The sequence below is a fragment of the Neofelis nebulosa genome, chromosome X (assembly GCF_028018385.1).
Source record: "Neofelis nebulosa isolate mNeoNeb1 chromosome X, mNeoNeb1.pri, whole genome shotgun sequence".
Classification (NCBI taxonomy): domain Eukaryota; kingdom Metazoa; phylum Chordata; class Mammalia; order Carnivora; family Felidae; genus Neofelis; species Neofelis nebulosa.
Genome location: NC_080800.1, coordinates 15609431 through 15628964, shown reverse-complemented (window position 1 = coordinate 15628964; position 19534 = coordinate 15609431). Strand labels below are relative to the sequence as shown.

Sequence of the window (19534 nt, the reverse complement as noted above, 5' to 3'; positions counted from 1 at the left end):
CGCCATTTGGCTCTGACTCCCAAGGAAGTTACAAAATGCCCTACTTCCTGGCTGTTAGCCTATTTAAAAATAAAAATGGGTTTACAAGGCCCTGGCGTTCATGCTGTCTGTCATTAGTCACCGCTTTGCTCCCTGGACCTCCAGCTTCAGGCGGCCCAAGCGCTCGCCTCTCGCCTCTCCGGCAGCTGGCTCGGCTTACCCGGGCTGCAGGGCCCACGCAGGCTTCCCATCCATTTCCCGAATCTTCTTCCGAATCTCACTGCTTCGCCTTCACCCTTCCAACCTAGTTGGGCCACCCCGGTGCATCTCTCACCTGGACTCATGTGGAGGTCAAATGACAGATCTCCCTGCACACTCTCGTCCTGCTCAGGTCCGTTCCCTGCATGGGGTCGAGGTGACCTGGCAAAAGCGTAAACTAGCTCTTGTCCTCCCTGCTTGCGATCCTCCCGCACCTTCCCGCACTGCAATTAGAGTGCAACCCCAACTTCCTGCCAAACCGGCGAAGATCACCTGACCTGACCCCAACTTCCTCCTCCTCCACTAGCTTGGGGTTGCTGGGCTTCAGCTGCTTCTCTGGCTCCGGGCTTTGCAGAGATGCCGTCACCTGTGCACGTGGTGCTCGGAGAGGCTGCGGCGGCCAAAAACACTCCCTCCTGCTGAGCCGCCCTCTTGCGTGTGACCTAATTATCCTCGCCATCCAATTATCCTGTTCGCATAAATGTGCCCCCCACCCCTGCTCACTAGAAACGGGGATCTCTCCGGGGTAGGCCTCTGGAACATCGTGTCCACCTCTGTGTCCTCAGAGTCTAGAACAGCACTAAGCGCACACAGGGGGCTCAGTAAACACTTCCTGATGGACTCAGACTCATCCACTCAGGCTCATATCATAACTCTCACCAACCCCTTGGGGAATTTTCTTGTGTCTGTTGCATTTACGTACGTATGTGTAACCACCGTTAAATCGCTGAGAGTAATGGTACTGAGGAAGTTTTGACAGCAAACGTTTCAGGGTGTTCTTTTACCTCCCGTCCGTCGTCCAGTGTGAGGCCAGATGGGAAGCAAGTGACCCATTAGGGTGGCGTGACTTCAACTTTTGAAAGTCTGAACCTCCTAGAAACTGAACGATGGTATCTCGGAACCTGTTATCGGTTCTTCTATCACACGTCTGAGGAAGTGGCCTCTTCTGGAACAAATGTTACTTTAGGTTATAGGTTGAACATGACATTGATTTCTTCAACATGAAAAAAAATCATGCATGTCTGACACATTTTGAATAATCTTACTTTATTTCGTGGCCACTAACTGCTATCATGGGTTTACCCCTTGAGGTTCTCTTAGGCCGATGGTTCTCAACTGGGTGTGATTTTGCTCCCAGGGGACACTTGGCAGTGTCTAGAGATATTTCTGATTGTCACAGTTTGAAGGGGAAGGCGTCGCTGGCATCTAGAAGACAGGTACCGGTGCTGCTGTTAAACATCCCACAGGGCACAGGACGGCCCCGCCACAAAGAATGATCCATTCCAAAATATCAGTCACGCTGAGATTGAGACATGCTATCTTAGACTATGTAAACTAATAATGCATCACCTTAAAGGTAAAAAATACATGTTATTTCTAGAAATATTGGAAAATATAGACAGACCCAGAGCTGGCGAGTGTTAATCCTTCGGTGTGTTAGCTTTCTAGTATTTTTCTTCTACGCACATATATATTATTGTTAGTGAAAACGATAGGTACCAAAGATATTGTTGTGTAACCCTTGTTTATTTGATTGTGCCTACGAACCGTGCCCGTGTCATTAAGTATTATTCTACAACATGGGTTTTCATGACTGCATAGTGTTCTGTTGCATGGGCATACCAGTATTTATTTCCCCACCATTGAACATTTACATTGACATTTGCTACTTGTATCTCTTATTCTCAATGCTTTGATGAGAAATGAACATTTTGGTATCTAAGTTTTGTGCACAAATATTACTTTTGAAAGATGTATTCTTAGACGTTGAACTGCTGGCTCAAAAGTTATATTTCAAGGCTTTAATGTCTACTTTTATTTATTTTTTTAAGTTTATTTATTTTAAAGAAAGAGAGAGAGAGAGAGAGAGAGAGAGAGAGAGTGTGTGTGTGTGTGTGTGTGAGCAGCGGAGGGGCAGAGAGAGATGGAGAGAGAGAGAGACTCCCAAGCAGGCTCTGCACTGTCAGCTTGGAGCCTGATGCAGGGCTTGATCCCATGAGCCATGGGATCATGACCTGAGCTGAAACCAAGAGTTAGGTGCTTAACCTGCTGTGCTACCCAGGCTCCCCTTTAATGTCTACTTTTAAAAACTAGTAACTAGAGGGTGAACTTGTTGTAGGTGGAGATGTATTTTATGCTTCTTGGTATCCCTCATTATAACTGGCTCGCTTAGGTGGGGCTCCCTCAGAAGCAGATCTAAGAATAAGATTCGAGCATGAGTTGTTTATTTGGGAGAAGCACCAGTCAAGGAGTGAGGATAGAAGACGGAAGGGAAAGAGGCCAGTGCTAGGCATGTGTTAAAGAGCAGCCTACCTCTGTGGGCAATTGCGGCCTCACACCCCCGAGAAGCTGTAGGAGAACATACGGAGCGCACCTCAGAGCTGTTCCACCTGACGGGGAAGAAGCCAGGGTATTGACACTCTCCCTCCCATTCATCACAGCCAAGGGCTGCTCTGGGGGCGATCCTTGCCACTCTGGCCTTCCTTGCACGCAGGCTAGGTGGAAGCTTCTGGGTGGAGGGCGGCGGGTGCTTGCAGGTGAGTGCCGAGGGTATCGCCGTTGGTGCACTGATGGCATCAGCTACGCTGGCCCCATAGTAAAGACACAGTCGATGCCCACGCAGTCTTTTTCAAACAAACGAATGGCACTTTGTGTCTTTTTTTCCTTATAGGATGAAAGAGTCATATCTTTTTAGAGTAGGAGGGGAGCTCAGGCACAATCTCAGTCAAGCTTCCCACTTCACGAATGAGGAAACAGGTCCAAGATTGTCAAAGCGAGGCTTCCTTTCCTCACCTAAGATGAAGGACTCCCTGTGTTATGCGTGGGGGTCTGATCATTACAATAATTGACAAGGAACGAAGCATTCGGTTCTGGCCATTGGGATGCATTGCCAGTCCCTCAAGCTCTCCAAATGCCATTCTGTCTCAGGGCTTTGAACTTGCTGTTTCCTTCTGCAGAGAATGGTCTCCCCTAGATCTTTGCATGGATACCTCCTTCTTATCATTCATTTCTTGGCTCCGATGTCACTTACTCGTTGAGGTCACATTGACCTATGGTTAACTAAACAGCTAAAGTTTAGGGAGACGTCATCAGATGGTCAAGGCACACAAAAGGCACAGACATTTAGAGACTGTATGGACATCAAACACAAATAAAGGGCCATAAAATATGTGGGAAATGTGCAGGTGCTTTGTGTGGAAGGAAATGAAGAAGGGAGAGTCTAAGTCAATGGGTGTTCAGCAAAGGGGGCTGCTGAGAGTGGTCTGAATCGTTTGGGTGCCGAACATCTTCTGTTTCCACTCTCCAAAGCTCACTCTCCACCTTCTCCACCCTTCTCCATCCTGTAACCCAGGAGGCTGACCTGCATGAGTTGTGTCCACAGGGTCCCCTGCTCTCTGGCTTCCTACTGGGTCCAACCACTGGGCAACACAAGCAAGAGATGGGAGCCAAATAGGGTCAGTGTAAGTATCACCTGTGGAATTCCTTCCTGGGGCATTCTGTGGTGTTTGCCCAATCCCTTATTAAACTTGTCTTCACTTACCCAGTGTGTGTGTTCCATTTGTGTCCCGCTGGAACCTTGACTGATACAATGATTTAGTATACTTAAGACTCAGACATCCGACTCAGCACCTGTTTACTTCAGAGGCTTTTACACAGTTATTTGGAATGATGTTATGCAAAGACTCCTGTTTGGTTCTCTTCTTCCTTTCTTGAAGGTCATGTTTTCTCTACCCTTTTTCATCTTCGTGACCTTTAAAAAACTCTGTCTAGGTTGATCTGTTGAATGTGGCTCCTGACTCCAGAGGGGTCGGGCATTGAAATCACCTATCAGAACACCTTCCCGCCCTCTGCTCTCTGGGCCACAGGGAATTGGAATGAACAATGGAAAGGCAGACATGGGAGATCATTTGCTAATCTTCAGAGAAACTGCAGTTGTGAAACATCAGTAGCTCTTAATTAAAAAACAAACAAACAAACAAAAAACCGGCAATGACATTTAGGTGAGAGTCTGTTAATCTCTGAGGCTGTCAGGTATGGGGAAAGGGTTCTGTGTGGGAGGATGGGATTCTCTCCTTCCAGCATGTCTCCTTTATTCCTATCTGCCACCTGTAAGAATAGTAGTTTTTGACGAAATATGGTATTGCAACTTATACAAAGTAGGCATTGAGAGATAGAATATTAGAAAAATAAAAGGTTGATTTGGTTTATGGAAGCTCCATTCTAAGAAATATGAAAGCCTCCTTCCATGACCTACCATCACAGGGCAGGATGGAGTGGACAGGAGTTTTTGGACCTTGAGAATCTGATGGTGCTTCTCCAGATGGCTCTGGCAGCCCCAGATGTATAGAGTTCATAATTGCTTCTCCACAGTGAGCATACTTAGGGTTATGTGTTCTTAATCCACGTTGCAGATCAAGAAATTATTTTATTCATTCAACAAACATTTATTGATCACTTACAATATGGTAGACTTACAATATGGGACAGAACAGTGAACATGACACAGGCTCTGTCTTTGACAAACTGCTCACAGTTAGGTGGAGAAACAAGTATAAGTAAATAATTACGCAGAGTTACGAGGGTACAACAGTTGAGGGAGTAAATTTCACCTGAGGCTTTTAGGGGGAAGGCTTGCTGAGGAAGTGATAATTGTGCTAGGTATTAAAGAAGCCATAGATATCCATCATGTAGGGAGAAGGGATAAGACTGTTCCGGGAAGAAGGACCAGCATGGGCAAAGGCATACTGAAGATAGACAAGGCATGGAGTGTTCAAAGAATAGCCCTCAGTAGCTGCAGGGCAGGAGTCACAGGTGGGAGCAGGAGCAGAGTAGGATACCCCCAAAATTAATGAAAAGTGTGTTTTGAAACTTCCAGAAGAGAAATTTATTTTGGGAGGGACATGCTTTTCTCGCTAAGGTCTAATTCTATCACACTGAAATGGATCTTTTTCAATGCACATATCCATTTTAAATATAAAATAGGAATTTAAAAACATCCAAGAGGCAAAACAAAAAATCCAAGAAGCTGGGGAATCCAAGTTTGTAACCCATTTCATGTACATTTTTGCATATATGTGAAATGGGAATTGTCTTTCTTTTGCACGTGGTTATCCGTTTTCCCCAGTACTCTTCATTGAAGAGACTATCCTTTCCCCTTGTGCATTCTTGGCTCTTTTCTCATAAATTAATTGTGACCTCTTTTTTGAGACAACTTAATAAAGTGCACAAATCTTAAAAGCACAGCTCAATGATTTTGTACATTTGAATACACCTGTGGAACTACCACTGAAATCAAGATCTAGAAAGTTGCCAGCATCCCTAGGGGCTCCCTCATGCCCCTTTCCAGTCAATACCACCCTCCCAGAAGTAACCACTCTTCTGATTTCTGTCGCCATAGATTAGTTTTTCCTGTTCTTGTATGTCATACCAATAGAATCATATAGTATGCACTCTTTCCTATCTGCCTTCTTTCCTTTTGTTCGATGTCTATGAGATTTGTCCATGTTGTCGAATGTCCTCTGCTTCTAACTTTGATTTGAACTGGATTAAAATTAAAATCATGTCAGGCTTATATTAACTTGGTTACTTGTTTGTAAAATGAGATACATGACAGCTATGTATCAGGGTTTGGGGGGTAATCAAATTTATATGTAGCTGTATCCATTATAGTTTTGTGATTTGACCCATAATAGATAATAAATATAATTGCAAACACTACAGTAGCAGAATCAAAGCCTGCTGTGCTTCTCTCAACAGAAAACAAATGTTATCTGGGGCAAGCCTTTCCAGTAAGTTACTGGGCATGAGTCTTGTTGACCATGCTACCCCTTTTACTGAGAGAAAAGACTTTCATTTCCCCACTCAGAGTGCCATCAAGCCAAGTGGAGACTATCACTAATGCTCAGTCCGCTCATGAAAAAGACATTATTTTCCGCAGATCTCTGTGATCTGTGTGGTTTGGATCTGCTGAAAGGGTAGACTCCCCAAAGCCCCATTCATGCATCTGAGCCTGCCCCACCAAGTCTTGGGAAGGCCAAACTCCATCTGAGTGATGCCCTTGGTTTCTGTCATCTGGACCTCCTCTCCAGCTGGAGGCAGAAGGATCCTTAGCTGCCAAGAAGAGTTCTAGCCTGGCCACACATCTGAGACCTCAAGGAGCTTAAGCGGCTCCAGAAGGAATCTGCAAGTAATTATGTTTCACAAATTGCCTTTAGCGTGGGACCAGCTTTCTTCAGGCCCTGGGTGAGGCACAGTGTGCGACTTGGGCAGGTTTACCTACCTAAGTTACACGTCCATGGGGGGAGTGGAGAACACCAATGTCGTTTGGAAGAACCCCACTCTTTGCAGGAGAGGAGGGCATCACCAGCCAGGACGTTTGGCAGTACCAGTACTGTCACACCCTCCTGGGCACAATCAGCTCCATCTTTTAGTCATCCGCAGTGTGGAAAATTTGGCTGCCTGTTGAAAGGGATGGAATTAATGATTTTCTTGTGTTCTGTTGAGCTGGGATAGATTTCTTACATTTCTGTTACACCGCAGAGTAGCATCTTCCCTTAATAGATCACAGGCCCTATTCTGTAGTGGGTATTGCTAGGGGGAGGACTGGCCTTATGGATAGGTGGGTAGCCACCTGTAAGCAGGGTGGAGGGGCTGAGCACTGAGACTCTGGAGTCAGCCTGTCCGAGTTCACCTATCTCCACCGGTTACCTGCTGCGTGACTTCAGGCAAGTAGTTAATAACCCCTCTGAGCTTCGGTTTCCCCATTTGTAAAATGGGGACTATTTTACCTAAGTCATAGAGTTGTTGTGAGAACGAAATAAAACAACCATTATAACATGCCCAGCATATCATACATTTCAATACATGTTACTTAACGTAATAGGAATGAATCTCAGTCCAAACATTCAAATATAGAAACATTATCTTATTATTTATTTTAACTTAAGTTTCCATTTTGGACACCCATGAGGTGGAGGGAAATTTGAACTCAATTATTGAGTCTTTTCTAGGCCAGCGCTCTGCAGTTGTTTACGTTATCGCCCATTTTCCTCATAATGGACAGGGTCCTGGTTTCTTTTTCAGTCCAGCAGTTCTGCTGCTTCCAAGATACACTTGGGTGATAGGACTCAGGCAAAGCTGGAGCCCCTGCCCCTGGGACCCAGTATCCCTGAGTGTGCCACAAGTCTCTGCCTTCCAAAATCTTGCCATCTTCATGAGGCATCAACAAAGCAGCAGGGACCATGAGGCTGCAGATTCTTTCCCTCTCTCAGGGCTTCATAATAGAACATTCTAAGGTAGTCTAGGGGTGCCTGGGTAGCTCAGTCAGCTGAGCGTCCGACTCTTGATATCAGCTCAGGTTGTGATCTCGCGGGCATAGGATTGAACCTCGTGTCAGGTTTCACGTTAATAGCACGGAGTCTGCTTGGAGTTCCCTCTCTTCTTCTCACTCTGCCCCTCCTCCCCTCAAAATAAAGAAATAAACATTTAAAAAGAACATTCTAAGGTATTCTATAAAAGCTACAACTGTTCCCCGCAGAGCAAGTCTTTCTATTAAGTTCATAGATTATGCTAACTAAATAAGAGAAAGGATATTTTGCCTGTGTGATGATGAAATGAAGCAATTAATAAATCTGTTAGAAATTATAGTGCTGTCATTTTTCTTCTACAGTGCCCAAGATGACTATGGTTTCATGTGATATGCACAACAGAAGGCATAACTTGATTTTTTTTTTAATTTTTTTTTAACGTTTATTTATTTTTGAGACAGAGAGAGACAGAGCATGAACGGGGGAGGGTCAGAGAGAGAGGGAGACACAGAATCTGAAACAGGCTCCAGGCCCTGAGCAGTCAGCCCAGAGCCCGACGCGGGGCTCGAACTCACGGACCGTGAGATCGTGACCTGAGCCGAAGTCGGACGCTTAACCGACTGAGCCACCCAGGCGCCCCAAGGCATAACTTGATTTTATCCGAAAGTAGTTTTTTCTTGAATATTTTAGATTTTTTTGAGAAAAATTTAATCCCTCCATGGAAGTTGCAAGAATACAACAAATACTTGAATGCCACTCACCGAGATTCACATGTTATTGACATTTTGCCACATTTGCTTCCCCTCTCTTTCTCTCTAATTTTTAAAGAACTATTTGAGAGTCAGTCATGGACATGGTGACCTTTCACTCTGCATACTTCCTGCATGCATTTCTTATGAACCAGGACACTTTTATGAAACTACAGTATAATGATCAAAGTCAAGAAATTTAGAAATGGTGGATACAATATTATCCTCTACATGTGGTCTGTGTTCAAATTTCACCAATTTTCTCAATAATGTCCTTTATAGCATTTTTTTCCTTTCCAGGATCCAATCCAGAATTATTTGCTGTATTTAGTTGTCGTATAGAAATCAGCACTTACAAACACCACTAGAAAAGCATTAGATTGAAAGTCAGAAGCAGTGACTCCATATGACCGTTTAGCCTCTTTGAAATGCAATGGTAATGAAAATGAACATTCACCCTGCCCACTTCCCAGGGTTGTTGCAAGGGTCAAATGAGGTACCCTATTCCCTGTGAATGGCAAAGCACTGTGCAATTATGTAGAACTGCTCCATACACACATTTTCGGCTAGTTTCTTAGTGCTTAATTGCAAAAAGTTACTTTCTGAAGACATGGGAAAGTGTGAGGCAGAGTCAGGAAAATGCTGTCAATAGCTAAACCTGGCGGAGATCATAGCATGCCACCAGTCATTTCAGAACTTTAGGAGACTTCGTATTCCTCTGATGACAGTTCTTTCCTTCCTTCCTTCCTTCCTTCCTTCCTTCCTTCCTTCCTTTCCTTCCTCCCTTCCTTCCTTCCTTCTAGAAAAGTTCCCTTAATGCTCTAAGAATCTGTGATCCTATTTCCGTAGTCTTTATTCTTTCTCCCAAAAATTGAGGTATAAGTTTCACACAGTAAAGTGTGTATCTTAGGGCATAGTTTGAATTGTATGGGTGAACACCTGTGACACCTGCACACAGATCAGGATACAGAACATTTTCATTATCCTAAAAGGCCCCCTCATGCCCCTTCTTGGTACCCCTCAATTTCACACTGAAAGAAACTGCTATTCTGACATGTTGTCATAGATTTGTTTCTTTGCTCTTGAGCTGCATGTAAGTGGAATCATACAGGATGTGCCTTTTTGTATCTGGTGTCTTTTTCAGCACTGTTGGCGAAATTCATCCATAATACTGTGTGTAAGGCTAGTTCATTATTTTCTCGATTGTTGTGTAGTATTCCATATTGTACGTATTGCGATATTTATTTACTCATTTTACTGTTGATGGACACTTGTGTCGTTTCTAGTTTGGAGCTATTATGAATAATGATGCCATGAATACTTTTGTGCACGTCTTCTGATCGACATAAGGACTCATTGCTGTCACTTAGATACCAGGAGCGGAATTGCTCGGTCATAGAGTGTACAGATGTTCAGCTTTTCCAAAGTGCTTGTACCTGTTTACGCTCCCACTGACGATGAGTGAGAGTCCTGGTTTTGCACATCTTAACTGTCACTTGGTGTGTCAGTCTTCCTTTTACGCGTTAGCCGTTTTGGTGGGTATGTAGTGATGTCTCATTGGGTTCTGTTTGCATGTCTGACATATTTGAAGTGCACAGTGACTAGGTCATGTCTGCTGTATCAGGGCCAACGTTAGGCAGCTGCTTTCACAAGGAAGTGACTAGAAGTGCACAAGGAAGGCTTCCCAGACCCACGCTGGGGTGACTCCACAGAAGTCATCATTAGGGGTAGCTTTTTGTGAGTGTGATGGTGGTAGCATTTGTCCCATCTGTGGCCACCTGACATCTTTTGAACACCCATCTTATGTTTGGAGCACTTCGTACACGGATGCTGACTTTTTAAAGATTGAAATCATAAATTTGCTTTCCCAGCAACCCCTGCAGCTAATTCCCACCGATCAGATGCACCTCGGGAAGACATGGATTTGAAAGCCAGTTACGCATGGGAACAAGCGCTATGAGGAACTGTTTTCTGCTGAGGGAAGTAGGAAGCTCTCTTTTCTTTAGAGGCAGCAGTGAATGAGTTTCAGGCATCTGGTCCCCGCTATCATCTGTGAGAGCTGCAGTGTCTGAGAAGTAGTCACTCTTTAAACTTAAAAAAAATGTTTATTTATTTTTGAGAGAGAGCAAGTGGGGAAGGGGCAGAGAGAGAGAGAGAGAGAGAGAGAATCACAGCAGGCTCCGTACTGCCAGGGCAGAGACCAATGCGGGGCTTGAACTCACAAACTGTGAGATCACAACTCGAGCTAAAGTCAGTCACTTAACCAACCCAGGTGCCCCGAGAAGTAATCTACTCTTGGCTGGAGCAGACCAGTGATGGTTCGGGGAATGTTCCTGACTGCCTTGTGTTTGAGCCTGACTCTCTGTGCCACACCCTATCCCTACCCCCAGGTTCTGTGAGCTTCCTAAATATTCTTTTTAAGAAAACTTTCTTTATTTGGAAGTAATTTTATGCTTAGGAAAAAGTTCAGTGCACATTTCCTAAGAAAAAGGATCTTCTTTTTTTTTGAATATTTAATATTTGGATTTATTAAAAAAATTATTTTTATTAACTTGTTTTGTTTTTTATTTTCTTTAATTTACATCCAAACTAGTTAGCATATAGTGCAACAATGATTTCAGGAGTAGATTCCTTAGTGCCCCTTCCCCATTTAGCCCATCCCCCCCCTCCCACAACCCCTCCAGCAGCCCTCAGTTTGTTCTCCATATTTATGAGTCTCTTCTGTTGTGTCCCCCTCCCTGTTTTTATATTATTTTTGTTTCCCTTCCCTTACGTTCATCTGTTTTGTCTCTTAAAGTCCTCATATGAGTGAAGTCATATATTTGTCTTTCTTGGACTAATTTCCCTTAGCATAATACCCTCCAGTTCCATCCACGTAGTTGCAAATGGCAAGATTTCATTCTTTTTGATTGCTGAGTAATGCTCTGTTGTATATATATACCACATTTTCCTTATCCATTCATCCATCGATGGCCATTTGGGCTCTTTCCCTACTTTGGCTATTGTTGATGGTGCTGCTATAAACATGGGGGTGCATGTGCCCCTTCAAAACAGCACACCTGTATCCCGTGGATAAATGCCTAGTAGTGCCATTGCTGGGTCGTAGGGTAGTTCTATTTTTAGTTTTTTGAGGAACCTCCATGCTGTTTTCCAGAGAGGCTGCACCAGCTTGAATTCCCATCAACGATGCAAAAGAGATCCTCTTTCTCCGCATCCTTGCCAACATCTGTTGTTGCCTGAGTTGTTCATGTTAGCTATTCTGACAGGTGTAAGGTGGTATCTCATTGTGGTTTTGACTTGTATTTCCCTGATGATGAGTGATGTTGAGCATTCTTTCATGTGTCGGTTGGCCGTCTGGATGTCTTCTTTGGAGAAGTGTCTATCCATGCCTTTTGCCCATTTCTTCACTGGATTATTTGTAGAAAAAGGATCTTCTTAAGTAATCACAGTACAGTTATCAACATCAGGAAATTTAATGTTGATACAATATTTTAATTTAATCTACCATTTGAGTTTCAATTTTGTCAGTTGACCAAATAGTATCTTTTACAGCATTTTTCACCTCTCATAAGGATCTACTTTAGGATCAGGCATTGCATTTAGTTGTTTAGATTGTTTCCATTTAAAGAAAATTAGACATTTCTTGGTGAATACCTAAGCTCATGTACTCTTTGCTATACACACGCTGTAACGTAACCTCCCATTTTTTTTCACTCCATGATATATCATGTCAACTTCCCCTATCAGTAGAATTGTCCAAACATAATCATTTTTAATGGTTGCCTAGAATGTTTAATTTCACCAGTCACTTGTTGGTTGATATTTAGCTTACTTCCATTTAACGACAATTCTAATCAGCTTAAAGTGGTGATTGCTAGGTATCTCCTTTACTAATTTTGAGAGAAAATCCTCCATTGACTGAAGTGTGTGATGACTCCCTCTCCCAACTTCTATTGTCCGAGTCTGAGGGATTCCACCTCTGGGCTCAGACATTACTGTTTTCTGTGTCCTCACAATAGCACAGAAGAAATAAAATGGCCGTAGGGCTGATGTCAGAACTCCCAAACTTAGAGTGACTGCAAATGTCACAGCATTTGGTCTGAAAGGCCTAGTCATCATCTGCAGACACGTAAGGGACAGCAGGAGGAGCCTTGCCTAACACCTCCATTTTTATAGATGAAGAAATGGCTAAGTGGCTTGCCTGAGGTCATGTGACTGGTTAAGGTCATAGTTTAGATTGGACCCAGGTCTTCTAACTTCTGGTGGGTGGTTTCTGTTTCCCACACTGCCCTGTTCCGAGTTCTTGAGGTCCTCGCTCTCCAAAGTATGGCCAGGCAGCACTGGCCTTTCTGGCAATCTGGTAGAAATGCAGACTCTCAGGCTGCATCCCAGACCTGCTGAACCAGAACCACAAACCTGCTGAAGTTTGAGAAGTAGCGGTTTACGCTTCAGAGCTGTTTTTAGGGTGAACTTCCGTGTCTCCCAGCCACAGAAGCTGGGGGCTTCAGGGGATAGGATGAGGTGTCCGAGGAGACACCTCCTAAAGAACTACACAGTGTTCAGTGTTTCAAAATAGCCCCCAAATACTGTTTCAAGTTCAATGAGAGGTGAGACAGTGCAGACCCTGACAGATCCCGAAGTCGACTTACAAAAAATCCTCTTAAGAGCAAAGTGGCGATTCTCACCTCTGGGCCTTTGCACTTGCCACTGCCTCTGCCCGGAAACTGGTTCCACATGCGACTCCGGTGTTAAGTCAAATATCACTCCCCTTGCCGGGTCAGCCTGGCTTGCTGGTTTGTGTGGCGCCAGAAACAGCTCCCATAAGATGACTGCTCCCACCGCTGCCGTCTGAGTTCCAGCTACCGCACTCTTCTTTGCCCTTCCAGCAGAGGGGGGTACCAGCTCCCTGCTGTTACTCTGCTGTACTGCACCCTCCCAGGGATTTCCCTAAACCCTGACCGCATCTCTGCAAAGCATCCCTTCCTTAATCTCTTCAATGCCTCCTAATTATGTGTGGCTTTTGTTTCCAGCCAGTACGCTGTTGGTGGGCGCTGGGTAGGGAGTGGATGGGATAGTCGGTTGGCCTTCATAACTGTGCGGGGTGAAAAGCTCTCCAGGTGATTTTAAATTTTTTGAATGTGTTTTTAAATTTATTTTTGAGAAAGAGACAGAGCGCGAGGGGGGAGGGGCAGACAGCGAGGGAGACACAGAATCTGATGCAGGCTTCAGGCTCTGCGCTGTCAGCAGAGAGCCCGACTCAAGAACTGTGAGATCGGGACCTGGAAGGATCCTCAACCAGCTGAGTCGCCCAGGTGCCCCCAGGTGATTCTAATTCACATTCACTTCCCTGCCTTCCGGGGCCACCCTTCCCAGGCCCTCTTCAAAGTAGCAGGAAGCAGGGAAGGTGGAAGAAGGAGGGGAGTGGAAGGAAAGGAGAGGCTGAGGCCAAGAGAGGAGCAGTTATTAAAGCAGAGAATGCCTGGGATATCACCATTTTCTTTTCACATCAGGGTCTTTGAAAATCCCGACTAGTCCGGAAGCAAGTACTGGACGGCAAAGACGAAACTTACCAATTTGTAAGAGCAACTTGGATGTGGCCACTCATTAGTCTACAGCATATTCTGCTTTAAAAGAGGAAACGGTACACAGGAAACATTACTCTCCTTTTCCCCTCGCTGACTATTTCAACTAATAGGCCTATGCATTAGTCACTTTGCTAATGAGTAGTTTTACCCTGGCTCTCCGTGAACTAGGCCAGAGAGGGGCCCTGCAAACTCTTGGGACACCTCGTGAAAAGTCCTGTTCTTGTTGACCCATTAGCAGAGAGGTGAGACACGCCGGGGACCAATGTTTGTATATCCGAGCTATGTTTGGAAATTTAATTGTTTTTCTAAAATTCTCAGTTGAGAAAAGTTGAGGACTTGATAATGATAGAGTGAAAACAGTACATTCTAAGACCTACTGTGTTCTTATTTTTCATTGGCCTCTCCCACTTTCATCGTCCAGAAAAGCAAACGAGGGAAAAACTGCTTCACCACGTCTTCTACATCAGAGGTTCTCACCCAGGGGCAATTGTGCCCCCCAGGGGACACTTGGAATTTGTCTGGAGACAGTTCTGGCGATCACCCCTGGAGTGAGGATTCTACTGGCATCTAATGGGTAGAGACCAGAGATGCTGCTCGACATCCCACAGTGCACAAGACAGCTTCCACAACGGAGAATGATCTAGCCCCAAATGTCCAGAGTGCTGAGGCCGAGAGAACCTTCTCTGCCTTAAAATTACAGCTCTATTAGCAAGGAAGTTGGTATTCAATAATCTTCATAGCTTTGCAATTTAAAAGCCACTGTTTTTAAAGTTAGGTGCCCCTACTGTACTGATATCACTATAAATCACTCATTAAATATCATTGCCTTGGAGTTTGTGGAGTTTTGAAAATGGCAAGTTTATTGCATTTTTTCGGTGTGTAATCGATGTTTTCCAAAATAGAAACCAGGCTAATTGGTCAGATGGAAGAAAATCGTTTCGGAAGACACAGAATTTTATTTTTAATTGCCTCACTAATCAAAAGCATTTCCCCTTCAGATTGTGGTTCTAACTAAAGAGATGCCCAGCCCGAAAGGAAGTGGTCTGAGGTTCAGAGTACCCAAGGCGAAGATAGTGGAATTAGCATCTTAACCATTAGCCACTGTAAAGAAGAGATGAGAATCCAGGGCTCTGTGGGAAAGATTTTACCAGACACAAAGGTATCGAATGTCCTGTCTCCCTTCCACCCAAAATAGTTCTGGCCTGAACATGAGGTCCTCAAGGTATCTTCGAGTAAGGAGGAAAAAAATCTGTTCTGGGCATTGACAATTACCAACCATTGAGGTCTGCTGGTCAAAGAAGAGGCCAAGAGTGTCTTACTTAAATAATGTTTGTCACTGAGGGACATGGCCTGCTGGTTAAAAAAAAAACAAAAAACACAACAATCCCAAAACCCTTTTGTTAAACTTTACCCTGTGCTGGAGAAGCAGGCTCAGGAGGAATCAAAGAGCTATCAAAGAAGCTAAAAGCCTTTCGTGGCAAAGAAAAATCAGCCTGGTGTTAAAATTAATGACGATGCTGGAAGAGCAGAGACAAAAGTGCTGGAAGGATGAAGATAGAGAAACTACTTTAAGGTCAGTCTCCAAGAAGATGGGGAAAACACATGAGGCCAGGTAGAAGGAAATGCCAACCCCTCCAAATTAACTATCCAAAGAAGGACTACATTTCTTGGAAAAACTGACCCTATGCAAACTTGCAGCTCCAAATACCATTCTTCTGAGTCTATTACAAGAATGGGCTCAAGGGCCTCGCCGATCCAGGAGTTTGAAGAGCACTTGAGAGTTTGTTGAAACTTCTGCTCTTCTCCAAAGGAATGTTCCTAGAAGCAGAAATTGGTCTGCTTAGGCTGACAATACTAAAATGATGAAGAGCTCAGATAGGCCCAAGCTGCAGGAATTTAACAAGGTTGTCCAAGTGATGGATACGTAGTGGACGAAGCTCCCGGCCAAAGTTGTGCAACTTGACTTTGTGGATCATCCAAGGCCAGCTCCCTGCCAGGTGAGGGTACGGGGGAGCGTGTGGCTGTCGTGGCTGGCTCCCTACTGTGCAGCGTGCCAGAAGCAAGCTATTCCACCGATACTTTAAGAACATTCTCATTTCCAAGTCAAGAGGGCCCGTGAAAATATGGTGGTGAGTTGGGGTCAACACACTCCAGCAAAGCCAATAATAATACTGAACAATAAGTAACTAAAAGTGCTGACAATCTTTGTTATCGATCCACTTTTTGAAGGTAAACCAATCAGTGGCTTATCCTAATCAACGAGATGATCACAAAAGGTGGGGATCAAAATAGCAGAAAGCATTGACTTAGTATTTGAAAGCACCAGAGTAAATCAAGAAGAAAAAAGAATTTAATGTGGTAGAAACAATTCCAACAGGGATTAGCAAGAAAGCAAAGATGGTCATGCCCCAACCGGAATAAAACTGATGACAAGCACACCTAACACTCATTTGCCCCTTACTCTGCACAAGACATTGTTAGGTGCTTCTATTAACATTATTGTATGAAATCTTTCTCACAGCTCTATAGAGTAGGTACCATTACCCCCCTTTTGTAGATGAGATTGTGAGATGCAAAGACTTTAAGTGATGTGCCCAAGTTTCCTTAACCACAAAGCAGTAGAGCCGGGATTTGAATCCATGTCTGCCTGACTCCAAAATCCGAGCTATGCAACACTATATTCTACTAGCATAAACTTTCTGGCTCTGTGGTGGAGTAGGATGCCCCAGGGGAACAGCGGAAGTTTCATCACTTGGGTTTTCAGACTGAACAAAATATTAGTATGTGTGTCATAGGAAGTAATCTCTAATGGCTCAGGGTGGATTAAAATAATATCTGCAACTTCCATTTCTGAATGTTAAGAACTCTTAATCCACAGCACTGGCCATATTAGTGCAGCCCATTGCTCTTTCACACACACTTTCTCATCTGATGCTCACTGAAACCTTGTGAGGTAGGCAAGCCACATATTACCAGGCCTCTTCTCAAAGAGATGATAGGCAGTCCCATCAGAAATGAAGCATTGCCAAGTTACTTATCATCAAAAGTATGTGGGAGGAGGGGGAAATGGGATTCCAAAAAAGTTGCTTATTTCAACCGTGAGCAGTTCATAATTTATTTCCACAGCAGCGTGATTGCTTCCTTTTCAACAAGGCTTTGACTCACTCAGAGGAATGTATTCCATTACAAGTCCGCTGGCTTCAGGCTTTATGTAGAACCCGGTGGTTGCCATGACGACCAGTATTAACAAAATACAAACCATGAACTTTTTCAATCCTGGTCACTAACTCGCTTCTAACAGTCCACCTCAGAACAGTGGAAGCTGATGGTGCTTCCGAGGGAGTATATATTCATATCTCCATTCATTCCAGAGGGTTCCTCTTTCACATTTGAACAGAATCTCGAGACCTCTGCTTTGGGTTCAAAGATAACTTGGACATAAGGTGTTGTTTTTTTTTTTTTTGTCTCTGTGGTGAAAGAGTGTTTGGAGAGCAGTGTCTTCAGCCATGATATTCTATTTTTTAAAAACTTGCATTTCTCATACCAAATAAAGGTTTTGCCTCAGGTTGAGGCCAAAAAATTAATACACTGAAGGTTAGTAATGGCTTGGTATAGCAAAACCCCTTTAGCATTTATTACTTAAGCACCCAGCTCCTATCAGAAGATGTTTATTCACCATACCAAAAGCCTATAAGATGATATGTTTGAATTTTGGAAAACAAGACAATTTTTAAAAATTTATTTATTTATTTTGAGAAAGAGAGATAGCAAGAGCAGGGGAGGGGCAGAAAGAGAGAGAATCTGAAGCAGACTCTGCACTGTCAGCACGGAGCCCGATGTGGGGCTGGAACTCACAAACCGTGAGATCATGACCTGAGTCGAAGTCAGGAGTTGGAAGCTTAACCGACTGAGCCACCCAGGCACCGCAAAAAAGAAGACAATTTCTAAGACACCGTAAAACCTCGTTGGTTATAGCTAAATGGGAAATTGGAGGAAAGAGAGATGGGGAAGTTTAATTTGAAATAGTTTCTCTGAATTGTAGTGAACCTGTTTTTCTTTGCTCAGTGCTCATCCCCAAATCTTCCGACAACACTCTGACTCTCTTTGGGGAGCCACCCTCTACCCCAACTTCAGGCACGTAATTCAGGTACAGTTGACCCCACGCCAGTTCCAGGAATGCACATGTAACACAAGCCTGGGCGATCGGAGTAATGTGTCCCATTGAATATGGAGATTAGTTCAAGGAAAGGCACGTGACCAAAGTCAGGCTGATCTAAGCCAATACGATTCAATTCCACAATTTTATTTTGTTTTGTTTTTAAGACTTTGTTTTTAAGTAATCTCGATACCCCATGTGGGGCTCGAACTCACAACCCCGAGATCAAGAGTCTCTCGCTCCCCCGACTGAGCCAACCAGGTGCCCGGATTCCACAATTTTTGTTGGAGTTCTTGGGACAGAGGGATGATCTTTGGGGTTGCTGAACAGGTGTATGAAAGCCTAGAGCCACTGGCAACGATCTTGCTACCAAGAGGAAATAGTAGCCTGAGAACGGAATCTACTTAGAGGGAAAACAGAAGACAGATGGAAAGAGCAAGACCCAATTTCCAATGACATTGTTTGAGCCCCTGAATCAAGCCTTGCCTGAAGTTCGTCTCTGGACTTTTTGGCTATTTGACCGATAGATTCCTTTTCTCCTTAACTTTAGTTCAGTTGGATTTGTTATTTACAACCAAAAAAGTCCTGATCAATAGAGAAAAAAGATGTATATTATTTTATTTTATTTTTTTGTTGAATTGCTCTGTGCATTTACTCGCTAATATTATTAATGCAGCAAAGAGGGCACAAAAGCTCACAAACACTGTATGCAGTTTCACAGGACACATCGCAGAGAAAGGAGTGACTTGAGAAGGATTGACAGTATTGTGTTCTGGTGGACACACTCCTGGGGGAGGGGGACCTCTAATACCTGGCGGAGGGGGTCTCATTCCTGGAGGGGGAATGTCTATTGGCGTCCCTCCGGCAGGGGGAAGCCCAATTGGTGGGCCCATGGGTGGTCTCATACCACTGGAGGAGCCCTGATGCCTGGAGGTGGTGTGGCTCCGTCCACGGGAGTGGGTGGGGTCCCCCGTCCCGGTGGGCACCGGGTGGGGGCTCCAGCAATGCTGGCAATAGCAGCGACCGCAGCAGCTGCTACAGTACCTCTTCCCTGTGGAGCCATTTCCTGTTGGGATGGTCCCCCAACCCCTCGCACGGGGCCTGCAGATCCAGCAGGAGCCGGGGGGATCGGAACACCGGCTGGCACTCCTCTGCCCGCTGCCCTGCCGACCCCAGGACCTCCTGCCGCTCCAGCAAGTGGTACCCCGAGCAATGCCAGGGTCCCTGGGGGGTGGTCCTTGACAGGCATGGAAACCCAAGCTCTCCCTACGTAGCAACACCAGGCCCCCAACCCGCTTTTCTTCACACTCCGGCCGCTTCGCATCCTTTGGCCTGATCTTGCTGGATTCATCATAATTCCGGAGGCTCACGTTCCTACGTTTGTCAAAAGCCTTAGAGGTGCCAATGAATGTTCGGTCATCTTGCAGGATACGCGTGGGTCTATAGTCCGTGTGCCGTGGCATCTTGCTGCTCTTTCCCACAGTCACGGCTGCTGTTGCA

General features: G+C 44.7%; 1 protein-coding gene across 1 annotated transcript; it reads right to left on the bottom strand.

Moving 5' to 3' along the window:
- Positions 1-3473: 3473 nt before the first annotated feature.
- LOC131503019 (small nuclear ribonucleoprotein-associated protein N-like) lies at positions 3474-19512 on the bottom strand. Its single transcript, XM_058714336.1, is given in 5 exon segments — positions 3474-3656; positions 15571-15696; positions 18733-18944; positions 18947-19238; positions 19240-19512. Coding segments are annotated over 5 exon segments (1071 nt in total). The 5' UTR covers positions 19498-19512.
- Between the last annotated feature and the right edge of the window lie 22 nt (positions 19513-19534).